Source organism: Carassius auratus, chromosome 3 (assembly GCF_003368295.1).
Source record: "Carassius auratus strain Wakin chromosome 3, ASM336829v1, whole genome shotgun sequence".
Classification (NCBI taxonomy): domain Eukaryota; kingdom Metazoa; phylum Chordata; class Actinopteri; order Cypriniformes; family Cyprinidae; genus Carassius; species Carassius auratus.
In genome coordinates, this window is record NC_039245.1 from 13,705,926 (window position 1) to 13,724,520 (window position 18,595).

The 18,595-nt window shown below is 40.8% G+C and overlaps 1 protein-coding gene across 1 annotated transcript in view; it reads left to right on the forward strand.

The window, feature by feature from the left end:
* Positions 1–18,595, forward strand: part of LOC113048828 (uncharacterized) — a 44,265-nt gene that overhangs the window by 5,996 nt on the left and 19,674 nt on the right. Inside the window, exons 9-12 of the mRNA XM_026210723.1 lie at positions 11,778–11,856; positions 11,953–12,026; positions 13,815–13,929; positions 14,010–14,056. Of these exons, the coding sequence (XP_026066508.1) occupies positions 11,778–11,856; positions 11,953–12,026; positions 13,815–13,929; positions 14,010–14,056 (315 nt within the window). The remainder of the gene's footprint in view (positions 1–11,777; positions 11,857–11,952; positions 12,027–13,814; positions 13,930–14,009; positions 14,057–18,595) is intronic.

Sequence of the window (18,595 nt, forward strand, 5' to 3'; positions counted from 1 at the left end):
TTGGCCACGGTATATGCAAACTTGGGCTTGTTTGTTAATCAATTTGAAATGTTTGAAAACAGCCAAACCCCAAACCAACCTAAAATCAAATTTAAATCTGCCCAATCTGGCAACATTGTCTAGAACAACAACAGACATGCTAATGCTAACAGACAAACATTCAATAAGTTACTGTAGAGGAGAAGTGTGAAACTGGGGAGAAATAAGGTGCATGAATGGGGAGAGCCAGCAGACACACACGTAATATCCATTACAAAGTGAATTACAAACAGTGTTGGGCAGTAAGGCGTTACTTAGTATCTCTCATGTTTTAAACGAGTGCACCTTTTTTAACAACCAAAAGGTGTCTGTTTCATTAACTGTTGAGAATGTACAGATGTTCTTCTAATTGATAGCAAAGGTGCGTATCCAGCGAGAGATTGATGGGGCGACACGGAATAAAAAGGTTTTTCAGGAGTCGCGGCAGTAGACTATAATGACGTGAATAATCCCGCCCACTCTAAAACGATACTAAACTGCAGTGGAAGCGCAAACTGTGCCGAGCTGAGCTGTACATACTGAGCCGTGCCGAGCCAAGTCATACCACACAGTGGAAAAGCTCCATAGTAGACAGCATGTGAAGGAGCTGCTAATAGCAGAGTGTGGCACAGTTGCTCCTGTAGAAGAAAAAACTGCCAGTGTGCCCTGAAAGTCACCCGTACCTATTGATGGGATGGAATTTTTTTAATTTGAGATCGAGCCTGAGGAGGGCTATTCTACAGGAAAAGAAGTCATGGACTCCTTGAGTTCAGGGGGATATGAGCTTGAGTCTCTGAACCAGTTCCAAAACATCAAGAACATTGTCTTGAAGTTCAACACTCTGGGCACTATTACAACTATCTAAACGCAAAGTGTAAAGAGTACGCCGCAGGTGCACTCAGGGCGTGTCCAAATCCACTTTTGCTATTTTAATGACAGAAAAACAGTCAGTGCACCAAGGGTCCCTATTCGCTTAATTAGTAATAGGCGTAACATTCAATAAACCTATCAGAGTGTCATCTTCCATTCCGTTTAAGAGCGAGATGCTATTCACTATTTACATGGCGGAATTTGTTGATGGAAAAGCTGAATGCTTCTCAAGTGAAGAAACCGATCTGCTCGTGCGCGAAGCACACAAAAACGGCCTTCTCCACCCCAAGTGGCCACTGGCAGTACCGGGTCCTTCCCTTCGGCCTACACAGGGCCCCGGCCACTTTCCAACGGCTGATGGACGTCCTCCTCCGGCCACACCAGGCCTACGCGGTGGCCTACCTCGACAATGTTGTGATCCACTCGGAGACCTGGGAGGGTGCTGATGAAACTACACCGGGCTGGCCTGACCGCCAACCCCTGAAAGTGTCATCCGGCCCTCGCCAAATCCAAATACTTGGGATATCAGGTGGGTCGCAGCCTGATCAAACCTCAAGAGAAGAAGGTGGCAGCTATCCTCTCCGCACCGCGGCCCACCTCCAAAATACAGGTACGGGCCTTTTTGTAGTTGGCAGGGTATTACGGCTGCTTTATCCCTAACTTCTCCTCCTCAGCTTCTCCCCTGACAGACCTGACCTGAAAGGGGCAGCCGGAGAAGGTCCCGTGGACCTCCAAGATGGAAGCAGCATTCCTCAGGATCAAGGCGGCCCTCACAACAGAACCGGTCCTCCGTGCCCCCGACTTCAACCGTCCCGGGGTCAGCTGTCAAATCGCTCCAATCACCACCTCTCTCCTATTAGACACGGGATATATATATACGTGGCACTACTGCTCTGTAATTATGCTCAATGGCTCGCACCCCTCCCTCCCTCCCCATTATAAGCATGAGCACATTACTGTGCACCTTTTGGCTGTCGTCTTCTTTGTTTCAGATCACTAAGGCTTCCTAAATCTTAGCTGGTATGGACCTCACTGTTGAGAGACACCCATCTTCATAACCAGGCTACAGGATAGACGTCCCAAGCTCTTGTATGTTCAATTCTTCTGGGAGCAAGAACCCCCATAAGGAACCATACCGCCAAAGATAAATTGTGTTCAATAAACTCAAGTAAACTAAAACAAATGTGAGCCAAAATCATCACAACTAAAAGAACCAAAGTCTTAAACTACTTTAGTCTGTGTGCACTGAATTCATTTAATACACGAGTTTCACAATTTGAGTTGAATTACTGAAATAAATGGAACTTTGAGGAATGCTACTGTAATGGAAATCACAAAACTCAGTACTCAGAAATACTTCCAGAAAACATTGTCGGTGAACACAATCCACCGTGCCCTTCGCCATTGCCGGTTAAAACTCTATAGGTCAAAAATGAAGCCATATCTAAACATGATCCAGAAGCGCAGGTGTTTTCTCTGGGCCAATGCTCATTTAACATGGACTGTGGCAAAGAGGAAAAGTGTTCTGTGGTCAGACTAATAAAAAGTTCTTTTTGTCCAGTTCTTGGCATTTTTGTCCTTGTCATCCGGACTAAAGAGGAAAAGGACAACCCAAGTTGTTATCAGAGCTCAGTTCAGAAGCCTGCATCTCTGTTGGTATGGGGTTGCATGAGTGCGTGTGGCATGTCCAGCTTACACATCTGGAAAGGCACCATCAATGCTGAAACGTATATCCAAGTTTTAAAACACCATATGCTCCCATACAGACGTCGTCTCTTTCAGGGAAGACCTTGCATTTTCCAACATGACAATGCCAGACCACATACTGCATCTACAACAACATCATGACTGCATAGAAGAAGGATCCGGGTACTGAAATTATCAGCCTGCAGTCCAGATCTTTCACCCATAGAAAACATTTGGCACATCATAAAGAGGAAGATGCGACAAAGAAGACCTAAGACAGTTGAGCAACTAGAAACCTGTATTAGATATTTGAAATGGACTTTGGCAAAGTGGAAAACTGTTCTGTGGTCAGACGAATCAAAATGTTCTGTTCTTAATAGCAACATTTACATAAGCATTGAGTTTGATGTTCTCAGAAGATAACATGCTTTACGTTTAGTCAGATTCCTAATGTGTTCCTATTTAGTTCATGGTCATTTTAAGATCACGCTGTTCTATTTGTCCTATTACGTTACCTGTATTCAGGAAGTAATCACTCACACATTTCAAGTACCCATTTTGTTTAAGTCTCTTATATGCATCGCATCCATCTTATCTGTTTACTCCTTGTGTCTGGCATAGCATCGTTGGTATGTATATTTGTTTTTGTGAGATTGTCTGAAGGAATTTGTAATTATTTTTGTCAATACTTTGTTTATAAAGTGTAATCTGAGGACAGTTTGAATTTACCACAACAATGCAAATGCTAGCTCATGTGTGTCATTCGCTATGAGTTTCACGTTAAAGGTGTCACAATGACCTGGGCCCAGTTTCCCGATAAGTCCCTAAGTGTGTTCCCCGAAGTGTCCCTTAGGAAGCTTCTTATCACGCTGCCTCTTACGTCCGACATTACAAAAGCGCTGTCCAAGGTGAGGGTGCTGAATTAGTTGGCATCGATTGCTCAGGAATCGATTTTCCACTTCACACAAAGGTGCAATGCAGTGTTAAGAAAGACAACACGTTCTATGCAAATGAAACATCCCTCAAATTATTACAGTAACATTTATTTTAACATAGTTTAAGTAATTAGTAGAATATAGACTATAAATTAAATTCTCAAATGGTCAGTAATATGTTCACACGATATGTTGTGACGGTTAGATGAACCGGGTATCCCTCGCTAATCATCCACCCTCCTTATCCCGTTGTGCCACTTGTGCCGCTTCTTGACATGGGTTTAACGACTTATAAAAATTATATAATACACTTTTATATTAGTAATGGTAAGGTACTTTACAATCAGAAATGATTGGAAAGCAGCTGCAGTTACTTCTGTTTAATGCGGTATTGATTGCAATTGGTTTATGTTTTTCAATAAAAAGTAACCTATCTACAATGAGGAGAGAGAGAGAAGGAGTTAGATACAAAATATGCTGGGGAAGCAACGTAAAAAAGGGCACCAAGCCTCTCGTCAGAGGAACTTGTAGTTTTGCTGGATCTTGCCACCAGGTCAGAGATCACACCCCTGTGGTCCACTATAACCTGCACGTTTATGGCTGCGTATCCCTTTTGCGATAAGTAGCCTACGCCTGATCAATCACTGATAGATTGGTGATAGTGATAAGTTTGCCATCCACCAGGATGTAATCCCCGGCATGGCGCAGAAGGGCGTTGGTGACAGTGTGGACCACCTCCACACCGAGGTCTTGATTAGGCCATAGCCCTCTCCCACAACCTTGATGAATCTCTCTGTAGCAAAACAAATAAATTAATAATAAAAACGTAGCGCTGCAAGCAGCTGGACTTCAGGGCTTAAAGAAAAATTCCATATTAGTTCTGATACCACATAAAGTCAACTTCATAAATAGGCCTGTATCCATTGCGAACATAATTTATTATGAGTCTTAAAATGTCCAAAACATAAAATCATTGTTGTCATACCATAGTTTGACTTGTAATGCGCTGCGCTTATTTCTATAGAGCACTGCACTGTGGCGGCGACTAGCGTCTTGAGCTCAAACAACGCTAAGAGAGAGCTTACGAATGGTCCAGACCAACCTTACGAAAGTGTGACTTACAGAAGATATACTTACGAACGTGTCGGGAATCGTGCCATAAGTGAAAGTGAAAGTGACGTGACATTCAGCCAAGTATGGTGACCCATACTCAGAATTTGTGCTCTGCATTTAACCCATCCAAAGTGCACACACACAGAGCAGTGAACACATACCCGGAGCAGTGGGCAGCCATTTCTGCTGCGGCGCCCAGGGAGCAGTTTTTGGGGTTTGATGCCTTGCTCAAGGGCACCTAAGTCGTGGTATTGAAGGTGGAGAGAGAACTGTACATGCACTCCCCCCACCCACAATTCCTGCCAGCCCAGGACTCGAACTCACAACCTTTTGATCGGGAGTCCGACTCTCTAACCATTAGGCCACGACTTCCCCAGGGAGACGGGAGACTGGAGACTTAATTCAACCACACACTCTCTGTCTGGTCTCGTCTAAGCAAACTACATAGAGAGTCAGGTTTAGTCCACAATAGTTCACAGTTTATTTACTAGATTTCTATCGTCAGCATCTTCATCTTCGGTGGAGTTTTGTATTCCGGAGTGTGTACCTGTGGTTTCCCCACAAGCTTCAATTTATCTGCCATTGTCTCTTAACTCTTTGCCATTTCAATAAACTGTTCCATTTACCATTCCTGGGAAGTTGTGGCCTAATGGTAAGAGAGTTGGACTCTCAATTGAAGGGTTGTGAGTTCGAGTCTCGGGCCGGCAGGAATTGTAGGTGGTGGGAGTGCATGTACAGTGCTCTCTCCACCCTCAATACCATGACTGAGGTGCCCTTGAGCAAGGCACTGAACCCCCAACTGCTCCCCGGGCGCTGCAGCATAAATGGCTGCCCACTGCTCCAGGTGTGTGTTCACAGTGTGTGTGTGTTCATTGCTGTGTGTGTGCACTTTGGATGGGTTAAAAGCAGAGCACAAATTCCGAATATGGGTCACCATACTTGGCTGTATGTCACGTCACTTCACTTCACTTCATTTAACCTTGAAACTATCTCCGTCATCTTCTGTCCCTGACAGAAGACCGGACCGATATATTCTACATGTCTCAACTGGATCAGGACACATTCCAGAGCCTGGTGGACATACTTTGTGGCCAACCCAAATCCGTTCTCTGTTGAGGCACATGAGTGCAAAGGATTCCTCCTCCAGTGTGAACTTATTTTTGAGATGCAACCCAGCCGTTATCCTACAGATCACAGTAACATTGCCTTTGTCATTTCATTACTCACCGGGAAAGCGCTCCATTGGGCAGTCTCCATCTGGCATCAAAACGTGCCATTTCTTAATTCTTATCTCACTTTCTCTGCTTTCCTGAAGACGAAAACTCAGTTTGTGATTAACTGTATAACATCAAGCAGGGAAAAGCTTCGGCCACAGATTACTCTCTTAGTTTTTTGCACGCTAGCGGCCACTAGTGGCTGGGATGAACAGGCCCTTATAACCACGTATCGCAATGGTCTTAATCCAGAGCTTCGTTTACAACTGTCTGCATTTGATGATACCATCAGGCTTGAACGTTTCATTCAGAGAGCGATCCGCACGGAGAATCGGATGTTAGCATGCCATCATTCCACTGTTGCACTATGTCGCCCACCAGAGCTGCCCTCTCCAGGGCCAGAACCGATGCAGCTGGACTCAACATGCTCCCACTGTCAGAGCGACAATGGTGGCTGACCCAGGGTCTGTGCTTATACTGTGCCAGCAAAGGGCATGTTATCGCGGAATGTCCCATCTGTCCACCCAGAGCCTTGGTGAGTACGGTCCAACCAGAGAAACACATATAATTAAGTTATCGTTTCATAATTTTTCTGTTACAGTGTCTGCCCTCCTCGACTCTGGTTCAGCCGGGAATTTCTTCTCAGCCCAGCTCTGCCAGCAGCTTAATATCCAGAAAGAGCCCATACGAAAGAAGCTAAAAGATCAGTCTGTCACCGGCAAACCATTGAACTGTTCATCAATCCAGCATCACACCAACGAAATCACTCTGACACTGGGTATCCTGCATCAGGAAAAAATCTAACATCTGGTCCTGGAGAATTCCACCGCAGACGTGATTCTTGGGAGGCCATGGCTAATCGAACATCACCCAGAGCTCTCTTGGGACATGGGAGCGGAAAAACGATGGAGTGATCAATGTTTTCCACAATGTTTTCCTGAGATGCCAAAACCTAATCGTCCTCCTCCAAAATTAAAGGTATGCAGCACTACAATAGAAAGTCCCAAGGAAAATAGATATGTTTCTATTCCTCCAGAATATGCCGAATACAGTGACGTTTTCTGTCCCAAGAGAGCTTCAAAACTACCACCACATCGGCCATGGGACTGGCAAAGTCTATTCACTCTCCATTCCAGAACAAGATGCAATGGAGAAGTACATCTCGGAAGCTTTGGAGCAAGTGTATATCTGACCATCAACTTCCCCTGCTGCTTCACTATTCTTCTTTGTTGCAAAAAAGGATGGAGGACTTCGAACCTGTATTGATTACAGAGCGTTAAATGCCATCACCCGAAAATTTCGTTATCCTCTTCCCCTCGTCCCAGTAGCGCTATAACTGCTCTATGGTGCAAAGGTATTTACAAAACTAGATTTACGTAGTGCTTATAATCTTATCAGAATAAGGACGGCGACGAGTGGAAGACGGCTTTTGTGAGCCCTACTGGTCACTGGGAATACTTGGTGATGCTGTATGGCCTAGTCAACGCGCCATCTGTATTCCAGGACTTTATGTACACTATTTTTAGAGATCTGCTAAATCGTTTTGTGATTTTATACACTGATGACATTTTCATCTATTCAAGTGTCGCCCATGTTCAGCCTGTTAAAGAAGTGTTGGAAAGATTACGTCGACACACCCTATTCGTTAAAGCTGAAAAATGTGAATTTCACAAAACAATCATCAAATTCCTAGGTTATCAAGTATCCAGTCACGGAGTGAGTATGGACGAGGGGAAGGTCAATGCTATCAAGAACTGGCCCAAGCCTGTCTCACTTAAGGAACTTCAAAGATTTCTGGGGTTTTTAACGTAGATTCATCAACAACTTCATCGCATCTCCACTGACGTCTGCATTAAAAGGTAAACCCAAAAAGTTAACCTGGAATGATTAAGCAGATGTAGCATTTAACATGCTGAAGAGTACTTTCTGCGAGGCACCCATCCTCATTCACCTATATCCAAACAAACCTTTTACTGTGGAGGTAGACCCTTCTTATACAGGTGTCGGAGCTGTCCCATCCCAGCAGCAGGGGAACCCGGCTCGTCTCCATCCATGTGCTTATTAGTCTTACAAGTTCAGCCCGGCAGAGAAGAACTACGATATCGGAAATCGAGAGCTACTAGCGATCAAACTGGCTCTCGACGAATGGCGCCATTGGCTTTAGGGGGCGCGTCATCCATTCAAAGTATTAACAGACCACAAGAACCTCCAGTATCTGTGTGAGGCAAAGAGATTGAATCCCCGACAAGCCAGGTGGGCCCTCTTTTTTACTCATTTTGATTTCACCATCTCATATCGTCCTGAAAACAAAAATTGTAAGGCAGATGCATTGTCAAGACCCCTGAAACCATCCTACCTGCAAAGGTTTTTGTCTGCCCCATCGAGTGGAGTGGAGATGATATCATTCCCATTATGCAGAATGCTCTGCCGGGTTGTCCAGATGGATTAAAATATGTACCCTTGCATCAACAGACACCACTTATTACCAAATATCATGTCTCTCCAGGCACTGGTCATCCTGGCATCCAACAAACCCCCTCGCTGCTAAAACATTGCTTCTGGTGGCCCAACATGGCAGAGGACATCAGAAGGTTCGTGAGGGGGTGTAAGGAGTGTGCCATGGCAAAGACACAAAAACATCTGCCCCACGGAAAACTCTGTCCTTTTCCTGTTCCCTGTCATCCATGGTCTCATCTCGGAGTGGATTTCGCCACAGATTTGCCCACACAAGTTAATACCTGCATATTTTTAGTGGTGAATCGATTTTCAAAGATGTTGAGATTAATACCCCTCAAAGCACTGCAGACTGCAGAACTTCTGTTTTAGCATGTATTCAGGTATTTTGGCCTTCCAGAGGATATTGTTTCGGATCGGGGTCCACAATTTATCTCCCGATTATGGAAATCTTTCTTCAAGCTTCTGAATTTAACCATTAGTCTGTCATCAGGTTATCATCCTCGAAAAATGCAGGAAGTGAGTCGCTTCCTCCGAACCTTCTGCCATGACCACCAGAACTCTTGGAGCCAGTTCCTACCCTGGGCCGAGTACGCACAGAATTCTCTCCACCAACAGACCACCGGCCTTCACCCCATTCCAGTGCATGCTCGGTTCCTGTGGAACGAAGAGCCAAGCGAAATACCATCTGTTCAACACTGGTTCCGAGAGAGCGAGAGGGTCTGGGACTGAGACATAGTCTGGCTATCGACACAAAACATCTGGCTCTTGTAGCAGAAATGAGTCGAACCAGACAAATTAAAGAGTCTATCAGAGCTGTGTGCATTGAAACCAGAGGCGAACTCCTCAGGAAGTCATAAATCAGTTCTAGTGCCACAGGAACCAAGCAAGATAACCAACCAACCAACTTGTTCACACAACAGCTTTCAACATTAACACCAATAGAACAATTATTGACAATTTTAATTCGAAGAAGAGATTGTCAAATTTATTGTTCGTGATTGAAATGCAACGCTGGACATCACATGTAAACCCAGGAGATCAAGTTAAATACTTGCATTGACTTCCCCCATCCAGCAGAACCAGACTGAAATTCCTAAGGGGGAAGGGCTTTAAACCTTTGTCTTCACAGAAAAGTCCTTTTGCCAGAGAATGGCAAAGAAACTGCTTTTTGTACATTATATATGGACCAGAATGAACTCAAAAAGACTTATAAACGAATCATTCCATTGCTTAACTCCATATTCATTTATGTGTAACCCACACATTTGACTATCATGTATAATCACTTATTGTGTATGTCTTTTGATAACTATAGGATACATAGTCATGACTAGTATTGATATAATCGAATTTTCTTGCTTGATATTGTCCTGACAATCATTTATTTGTAAAATATATCATAATTGTGTTATAGGAATCATGTCCAAAATTAGATCCTGCGAGGCAGGAACCACATGCTTGGTAAGATAAACAAATGATTTATGATCCCCTGAGCCAAGACCATATCTGATTGGTCAAGGCAACATTTGAGGGGTGGCCCACAAGGAAGTTTAAATACTTTGGACACCATGAAATTTGGCTTTTAGTCTGCTTTTAGTCCCTAGCTGCTGCTATTAGCCATGTCGGCTTTTAGTTCTAGCATTGCTTGTGCTATCAGTCATGCCTTGCTTTTAGTCTGCTTTTAGTCCCTTGCTGCTGCTATTAGCCATGTCTGTTTCTAGTCTCTAGCTATGCTTTTGCTAGCTTGTAGCTTCTAGTCATGCGGTTTAGTCATCACTGTTTGAGCACGGTTCCTGCGTGCTTCGGCCTGCCTGCTGCTACTATGCCACGATGAGAAGGAACACAACCTAGTCTCGTCAAACTTTATTTCTTTTCTTTTCCGTTTGAGAGTTTCGTGTTCTGAGTTAAGTTTTGTAACGTCGACCTCGTCTGCGCGTTTGAACTCAAACCAGCCACACAACTCCAGCTTCAGCCAACGCCCAAGCACGGGCTCCCCAAGATGTCACTTCAGCCAACTGAACTTCCAGCCAATCAGCGACACCGGGATACCCCTTTCAACGGGAGTCCCTTTCACAGGAAACGAAGGCAACGTATTCCCAGATATTTGTTGTGCTGGTGTATCTAATATAATTTTAACCCCATTGAGGAACTCAATGCGAGCGTTAATTAAGTGATTGATGGTTGTTCATGTCTATGCAATTTAACGTATTGCTGTAAACTTGGGATTCCATATTTCCATTCTCTTAAACTCATCTTTTCCTAACTTTCGATCTTCCTGCAACTTGTGTGAATGTGTGAGTGCGTGCGTTTATGTGTTAGATTAGTATATATGTCTTAGATTTATCTAATAAAGCCTTATTCATATTGAAAAGAGAAGTATCTTGTGTTTTGTGCTTACAAGTTAATGTCTTAAACTGGCGATCTTGTTATTGTGCTAATTGATAGTGTTTTCACTATAGTTTGGATATTAGTATCCAGCGCAGATTTGATGTTAAACGGCTCGTTCACTGAACCGCAGGCGCGTCTCCGTGAACAGCCGTGAAACAGTGATTCTGTTCAAATTCCCTTTAAAATCTTAAATGATTCCCTTTGAGCTAAATTGACCTGTTTCCCTTACACTCTGTCTGCCTTGTCGAAAGCTGAGTCCCAAGTTTATTGGTCCATTCATCATCATAAAGGACGTCAATCTTAGGAGCGATCTTGGGTACCTTGAAACGACATCCTCGGGGGGCTTCGGGGAGCTGTAGATGGTTACTGTCACGGATGCGCCAGGTCCTTCCACACACACTACTCCCGATCACAATCACCGTACTTTTGATTTGCTGCACCTGTAGCACTTTCATTATCTCTGTTCTATATAAATCAGCCACTGACACACACTCTCTGTCCGGTGTCGTCTAAGCAAACTACATTGTGAGCTACTGTGGACTAAACCTGACTCTATGTTTATTTCATATATTTCTATCATCATCATCTTCATCTTCGGTGGAGTTTTGGATTCCGGAGTGTGTCTGTGTACCTGTGGTTTCCCTACGAGCTTCAATTTATCTGCCATTTACTCTTAACTCTTTGCCCTTTCAATAAACTGTTCCATTTAACCTTGAAACTGTCTCCGTCATCTTCTGTCCCTGACAGAGTAATCAGTTATCAGTAATTTAATTACTTTTCCAGAGTAACTTGCCCAACACTGCTTACAAACTGTATTCATTCAAATATAAAAATGGCATACACAACTTTTTTTTTAATCATTAATTTGCCAGGCGAGTTAAAAGTCACGGGAAACTTGACCAGTGAACATCAATATGAACATGAAACAGAAAAACAATAAACAGTTCAGTAGGGGATTTGAACAGTGATTTATTAGTGTTTTATTTCTCATGTGACTCAATTGATGAATTATCATCAGATAAGCAGGACTGAAGCTTGTTTGTTTAGAATCAGATGCGTAGTTTGTGTAATTATGATGAGTGTGTGTGTGTTACAGAGAACCTTCTAGTTAAGTGGTTCCTTCTGATTCATGAAAAGAGCATGTTGGTGCGCAGAGACACAGAGCTGGTGTATATGTGAGTTACACACACAAACACACACAAAAGCACACGTACACGTTGAGCAGAATAATATATGTGTCTCTGTGTGTGTGTGTGTGTGTTTGTTTTCAGGGTGAAGCAGCAGAATCTGGAGGATGAACAGGTTGATGTGGAGTTAGAGATCAGATACCTCTTCAACAAACCAGGTGAGCAGAAACATCTCAGTTTACGAATTTAATTAGCCTGCATCCCGACGCCCTCGTCCTGAACCCCTCTCAACTCGCACGTGTTTATAAATAGATTAAATGAAACGGGACAAATTTAATCTTGACAAACTATGCATCATTATAAAGATCTAAGCCTCAAGCATCGACGACAGATCGCTGTTTTTCAATGGAAAGCTTATAAAGACTGTATTTGCTACATTTGTGTAAGCAGTACACATAAAAAACATGAACATTAGAAATACTGTACATACCAGATCCGTCGTACTAAGGGAAGGTCCCTCTTTAAACCATTCAGACAGACCCACCTGTATTCTCACGAGCTCATTCTCCTCCATGCCTCAGTAGCGGCGGGTCCTGAACCACGAGAAGCAGATGCTAACTTTTTTCCTTTTTTTCCTTGGAAAGAGAGACGAACAAGAACTGAGATTTTTAATTGAAAAAAAGCTCACGATGCACACAGATTGTCTCCTCAAAGACATTGTGTGTGTGCTCTTCACCCAAACAAATGACGCAAAGATCGTGTGTGTGTCATAGGGTGTCAAATAATGCCGACACGGATGCACACATTGTCTAAAATGCTTGATAATAGTCGCCATGATATACAGAGAAAGATCGCTCTTACAGGTTCTTTCAGATGCACGCTTCAAACAAAACAATCAGTGAAGACGAAGAAGAAAATGATCTCCCGGTGCCTGTTTATAGTTGCGCCAGTATGTTACGTCAGAGACTGTCAACGGCCAACAAGTTGGTGTTTTTTCTATGTATGCTTCAGACACGGGTCACATCGAGGTGTTCCCCATAGCGACCCCTAGAGGACAGAGATGAAGTTGCCTCAAAGGAAATTCAATTCAATTCAATTCAATTCAAGTTTATTTGTATAGCGCTTTTTACAATACAATTCGTTACAAAGCAACTTTAAAGAAAAGTAAATGAATCACATTTATATATGGGAATATGTTTGCGTAGTTTAATATTGTTTAGTGTGAATTCTGCTTTAATATGGTATGAACTGATCTGTGGATGACGTTGTCAGTAGTTTGTAGTAAGGGTTGCAAAGATTAATCAAATAGTTGATTCAATGCTCTGCCATGAAGATTAAGCTTGACGTTGACTAGTAGCTGGTCCTATAGAGGATGCAACAGGATAAATAAAACTTTGAAGGACTTTCACATTTACGATGTTTCCAACCAGTTAAAATGACAAATAATTTGAAATTGAGTTTTAAACCACTTATTGTAAAGGTAAATGAATAGCTGTTCTAATCTAATGCATTGCTGCACTGTAACACGGATACAATTTTTGTGGTTTCTCAATAAAATAGCTTAGAAACTAAAAAAGTTTAAGCACATATTTCTTAACTAAATTCCGCAGCATCACTACTACTAGAGAGACCCCGCCATGTAGAAATAATTCACACACAATCGCTTTCACTAATGTGTTTATATAAATGTAACCTTTACTGTGCTACTTTATCTGTATCTGATTTAGAACAAGAAGAAATCTGTGAGAAATAAAATGACCCAAAAGGCAAAAGAACTGGTAAAAACGAGCTGTTATTGGAGCAATACCCATGTACACAGTGCTGTGTCATATGCCATAGCTGTGCACAAGGGGTTTGAGTCTCAGCTCCAGACTTATTTGTTCATTAATGACGTCATAAGCGACTAGTTAACTTCGACTTTTAAAAAATCTGAAGTCATTCAACCCCTAGTTTGTAGTTAATTGTAAATGTGTGTGTGTGTGTGTGTGTGTGTGTGTGATTCTCAGAGCAGGACTGGAGCTCTGACGACAGACAACAGGAACAGCAGCTGATGTCACGCCTGCTGTCAATCATCCAGCAGAGAAATGATATCATCAGCAGCCTGGATCAGGACAGGAAGAGGTCAGAGTTCACCAGATCAGCAGTGTGAGGTCACATGATAATCGTGTGTTATTGATGGATATGTTTGTGTTCTTCATCAGGGAGGAGGAGGAGGATGAGATGCTGATGGCTGTGATCCAGAGGATGGGTGAGAAACCAGGAAAGTTTCTTCTTTTTAAACTAGGATATTTGTGCAAGATTATTTGGAAAATGTTCCATTAACGTTTCCTCAACATATAGCTTCTGTGACCGTCTCTACTACTCAAGCCAGTTTATATTTATTTGAAATGAACCTTTCAAGTGTAGTTAGGGTGGCCATATGCGCCGTTCATATGGGTCATGTCCCAGCCAGGATTTTATTATTGCCTAGGGTGGCCATATGCGCCGTTCATATGGGTCATGTCCCAGCCAGGATTTTATTATTGCCTAAAATATCCAGGTTTTGGCTATTTGCACTGTACAGGTTGATCGTTGTGTGACATTCATGAGAGCTATAAAGAGCAGAGCAGACTGCTCCTTATGCTTTCGAATCACTTTCACGTGTTTGTTCGTTTATTTGACTTGAAGCATTGTGGCGCACTTTGTTTTCTTTTTGTTTTTTTGGATTTGTGCGCAGCACAAGTCAATCGATTTAAGTCAATCGAATGAACAAACATGTGCACATTTTTGCATCGCTTTGAATGTTCCCTCTAGATCTCGCCTTCTCATATGCAGCCCCACGATTGGTCGATTATGTACAATACCTGCATGTTATTGGTCAAACTGCTCTGGATGTTTTAGGCATTATTAAAATCCTGGCTGGGACGTGTCCCATATTAACGGCGCATATGGCCACCCTATGTGTAGGGTTTTTATGGCTAACTGGGAAGACAGCTGTAACATAACAGTTCATCATCAGACACTAAAACTATTAAAACTTATTTTGGGGTGTTATATTTCTGCATGATTATTAGCCCAGTAAATAACCTTAATATTATTATTATTATTATTATTATTATTATTATTATTATTATTTAATTGTGCTAAAGAAATGTTCAAATGGCAGACTTAATTTAGGTTTAACAGCTTCTACTACTAAAAATCACATACATGACTTGGATTTTCAGTACAGTGCTTCTTTATTTCAGTTTGAAGGTGGTTTTGGATCTGCTCGAGACAGTCGGGTGCTTGAGTGCATTTATACACATCCTCTTCAAGCCTGTTAGCACTTGTTTTCATCATGGCCTTTATTCTACTCCACAAGATTTAATCATCATTTAAAAAGGATGTTGTCACTGCCGATTTAATCAGTGTTGAGCTTCACAACAAAACATTTCTCAAGGGAAAAATACAGCAAATTTTGGAATAGAACAAACAGACACTAAATCTTATTTTGCATGCCACTACAGATGTATATCACAATTGTCATTGGGTGGTAGAAATAAAAAAACTAGCCACTCCAACATAAGTGTTCTAAAAAGTTTGCTAAACATAAATTTAGTTTTTAGGAATAGTACTAATATGGTTGCATAGTTTACAAATGCAATTATGAATTTCTAAAATGAGAAGAAAAGCCTTATAACTGACAAGAATCAGATCTGAACTAATGCATTAGCTAACATAACAAATGAGATTGTATTGTAAAGTATTACCATTAATAATCTTAAAAATGCAACAAACATAAAGAGCAAAAAAAAAAAAAAAAAAAAAAAAAAAATGCATTACAGCTCTGGGTTTCTGTGTGAAAGTGTTTATTAAATGTAATCTATATAGAAAGTGTTTAGTGTATTTAAACTTGGTTTTATAAAGGCACACTTGGCTGTGTTCAAAACTTGTCTCTAGAGAGCAAAATCTATGTTTTCATAAAGGGATGAATGTCTGTAGAGGAGTGGTTGTCCGAAAACATTCACATTCATAATTAGTCATTTGGCAGGCGCTTTTACCCAAAACGACTTACAAATGAGGACAATAGAAGCAATCAAAACTAACATAAGGGAAACAGTATGTAAGTGCGAATGATAAGTCTCGGTTATCGTAACGCAGCATACGTAGCAAGGTATTTACAGTACTATATATATACTGTACATCAAGGGCGTTTCCTCTGAGGAGGCAAGGGAAGCAGGTTCTCCTCTCAAAATTGGATGAGAAAATAATCAATATTACAAAAATAAAACGGCACAAATATTACTAAATATGATATTAAAAGTCTAAATGTCACTGGTTTTTATAAAGTTACACTGTCCAACAGTGACTTCCACAGGTAAATTTACAGCAGAGGCTTGCCTCCCTTTGGTCTATAGACTTCCAGCAGAGACCCCAAAGCGTGCCCTGACTTTTCTGGAGGCTCATTAAGATTGACTAAAAAATTCAGAACATACAGACTGAAAAATAGTTTAATTCCTCAGGCAGCTAGATGTTTAAATGCATAATTACACTTCCTTCAAGAACTCGCGCAATAAACCCCTACCCTAACAAAATGCAATAATCCTTCCCCCATCAGATTACCATACTGCAGTATTACATCTTGCACAACCTCATTGTACTACCTCAGTGTAATTATATTCTTATATTTATATTTTTGTATTTATGCCTTTGTCCTGAATGTCGCTGTCTGTTTATAATGTCTAATTTCTTGTTTATAAACACTGTCATACTGTTTGTTACCTGTTAATCTGAAGAGCTGCTAAACTGTATTTCGTTGCTCCTAAACAATGACAATACAGTTGTAAAGTTCTAAAAGTAAAAGTTAAGGTGATGTGATTGGTTGTTGTGATAAATCCCGCCTCTTGTTTTCATGCAAGCTCTCTGTCTGAACTGAGAAAATATTAGCGTTATTGACTAATTATAGAGTAAGTAAACAACTCTCCCGCTTAGATAACACTATTTTGTCTCACGTCAAAATAAAACTTGAAACAGTCTGAAAACATGATGACTGCGTCAGTTTTTATTGAACATTCAGCGTGATGAAATTAAAGATATATCTTCGTGTCTGTGGCAGTGTTTACAGAGCTTGTATGACACTGACCCGAAAATAAGTCTTGATAAGTTTTAAATAAGACTATAAAACAGCTGAACATCAGTTACATTTTACAACAAGGTGTTATTTAATGTGTTAACTAACATGAACAAATAATAAACATTTATTACAGCATTTATTAATCTTTGTTTACATTTGTTAATACAAATACAGTTGTTCATTGTCATTTCATGTTAGTTCACAGTGCATAAACTAATGTTAACAAACAACTTTTGATTTGAATAATGCATTTAACAAAGCATTAATTAAGATGAATAAATGCTGCAGAAGTAGCTTATTGTTTATTTTTAGTTCATGTTAACTAAAGTAGTTAACTAATGAAACCTTATTTTACACTGTTTCAAGAATATATGTTACTGCCTTTAGTTATTGTTTTGGAGTAAATATAAAAATGCATAAAAACACTATGAAATGTATAATTAGTTATGATTCATTATATCTGTTCCCTTCTTTATGTAATATTTATTTACCCAGGAAAATGTGACAACATTATTGTAAATGTAACACACACACACACACACATTTTGGCTATATATATATATATATATATATATATATGTATGTATATATATATATATATATATATATATATATATATATATATATATATATATATATATATATATATATATATATATATATAAACAGTGCACCGCATAAATGAGTACACCCCCTTCTGAATAAAAAATATATATATATTAAACATATACTTAATAAAAACAAAAAAATATATATGATAAGCTCATAAACTGATTAAATGAGTAGTGTTTTCTGGAAAATAAATCTGCATTAACAGTACAAATGAGTAGACCCTAGATTTAAATTCAGAAAATATGTCTAGTACATTCTCCAGAACTTTTAAATATACTGCTCTGACCCTTCATGGCAGATTTTCACATCTGTGCTGTTTAACTCCTGAAGTACGACCTCCTTAATTGCTCTGGCCTTTAATGGGGAGTTTTGCTCAGCTCTTCTCCCCAACCACTGCTCAAGAGCATTACGATTGTGTGAAATACATGTCCACTGAAGGATTTTCACCTTGGGAGAATGAATATATTCATTGTCATGCTGAAAAAATCCAGGGAATGAGGGGAAGGTAGCATCTTCGGTTTCAAGTTTTTGTATTACATCACACAGTAGTGTGTGAATTCATGCCAGCATTGATAAAGCACACCTCCTTCACACCATCAGCACACATTCATCCCTATATAAAAGATTGACTACCACTGAACATCACTGTGGGTACCAAGCACTTCTCACTGTACTTGTTTGGTCTCTGGTTTCTCATCTGGTGGTCTAGAGAGTTTGCTGGCCAGTTAAACACACTAACACCAGGGTCATTTAATCAACTTTTGGTGCCTTTGGCAGTGTGGGCAGGTGCCAAATCCTGCTGGAAAATGAAATCAGCATCTTCAAAAAGCTGGTCGGCAGAAGGAGGTATGAAGTGCTCCAGAATTTATTGGTAAACTGTTTGAGTAAATGAATTACTCCGGGATATTGGCTTGCTTTAACTCAGAGGGAGTGTCAGCCACATTAAAAAAGTTAACAGCTTAAGTCATTTGTGTTTTAATGCTTATTGGAGACGTGAACTGTTTCAAATGATTCAGTTCGATTCGGTGAACTGGTTCAAGAAGATTCGGTTACATCGAATGATTCATTCGCGAACCGGAT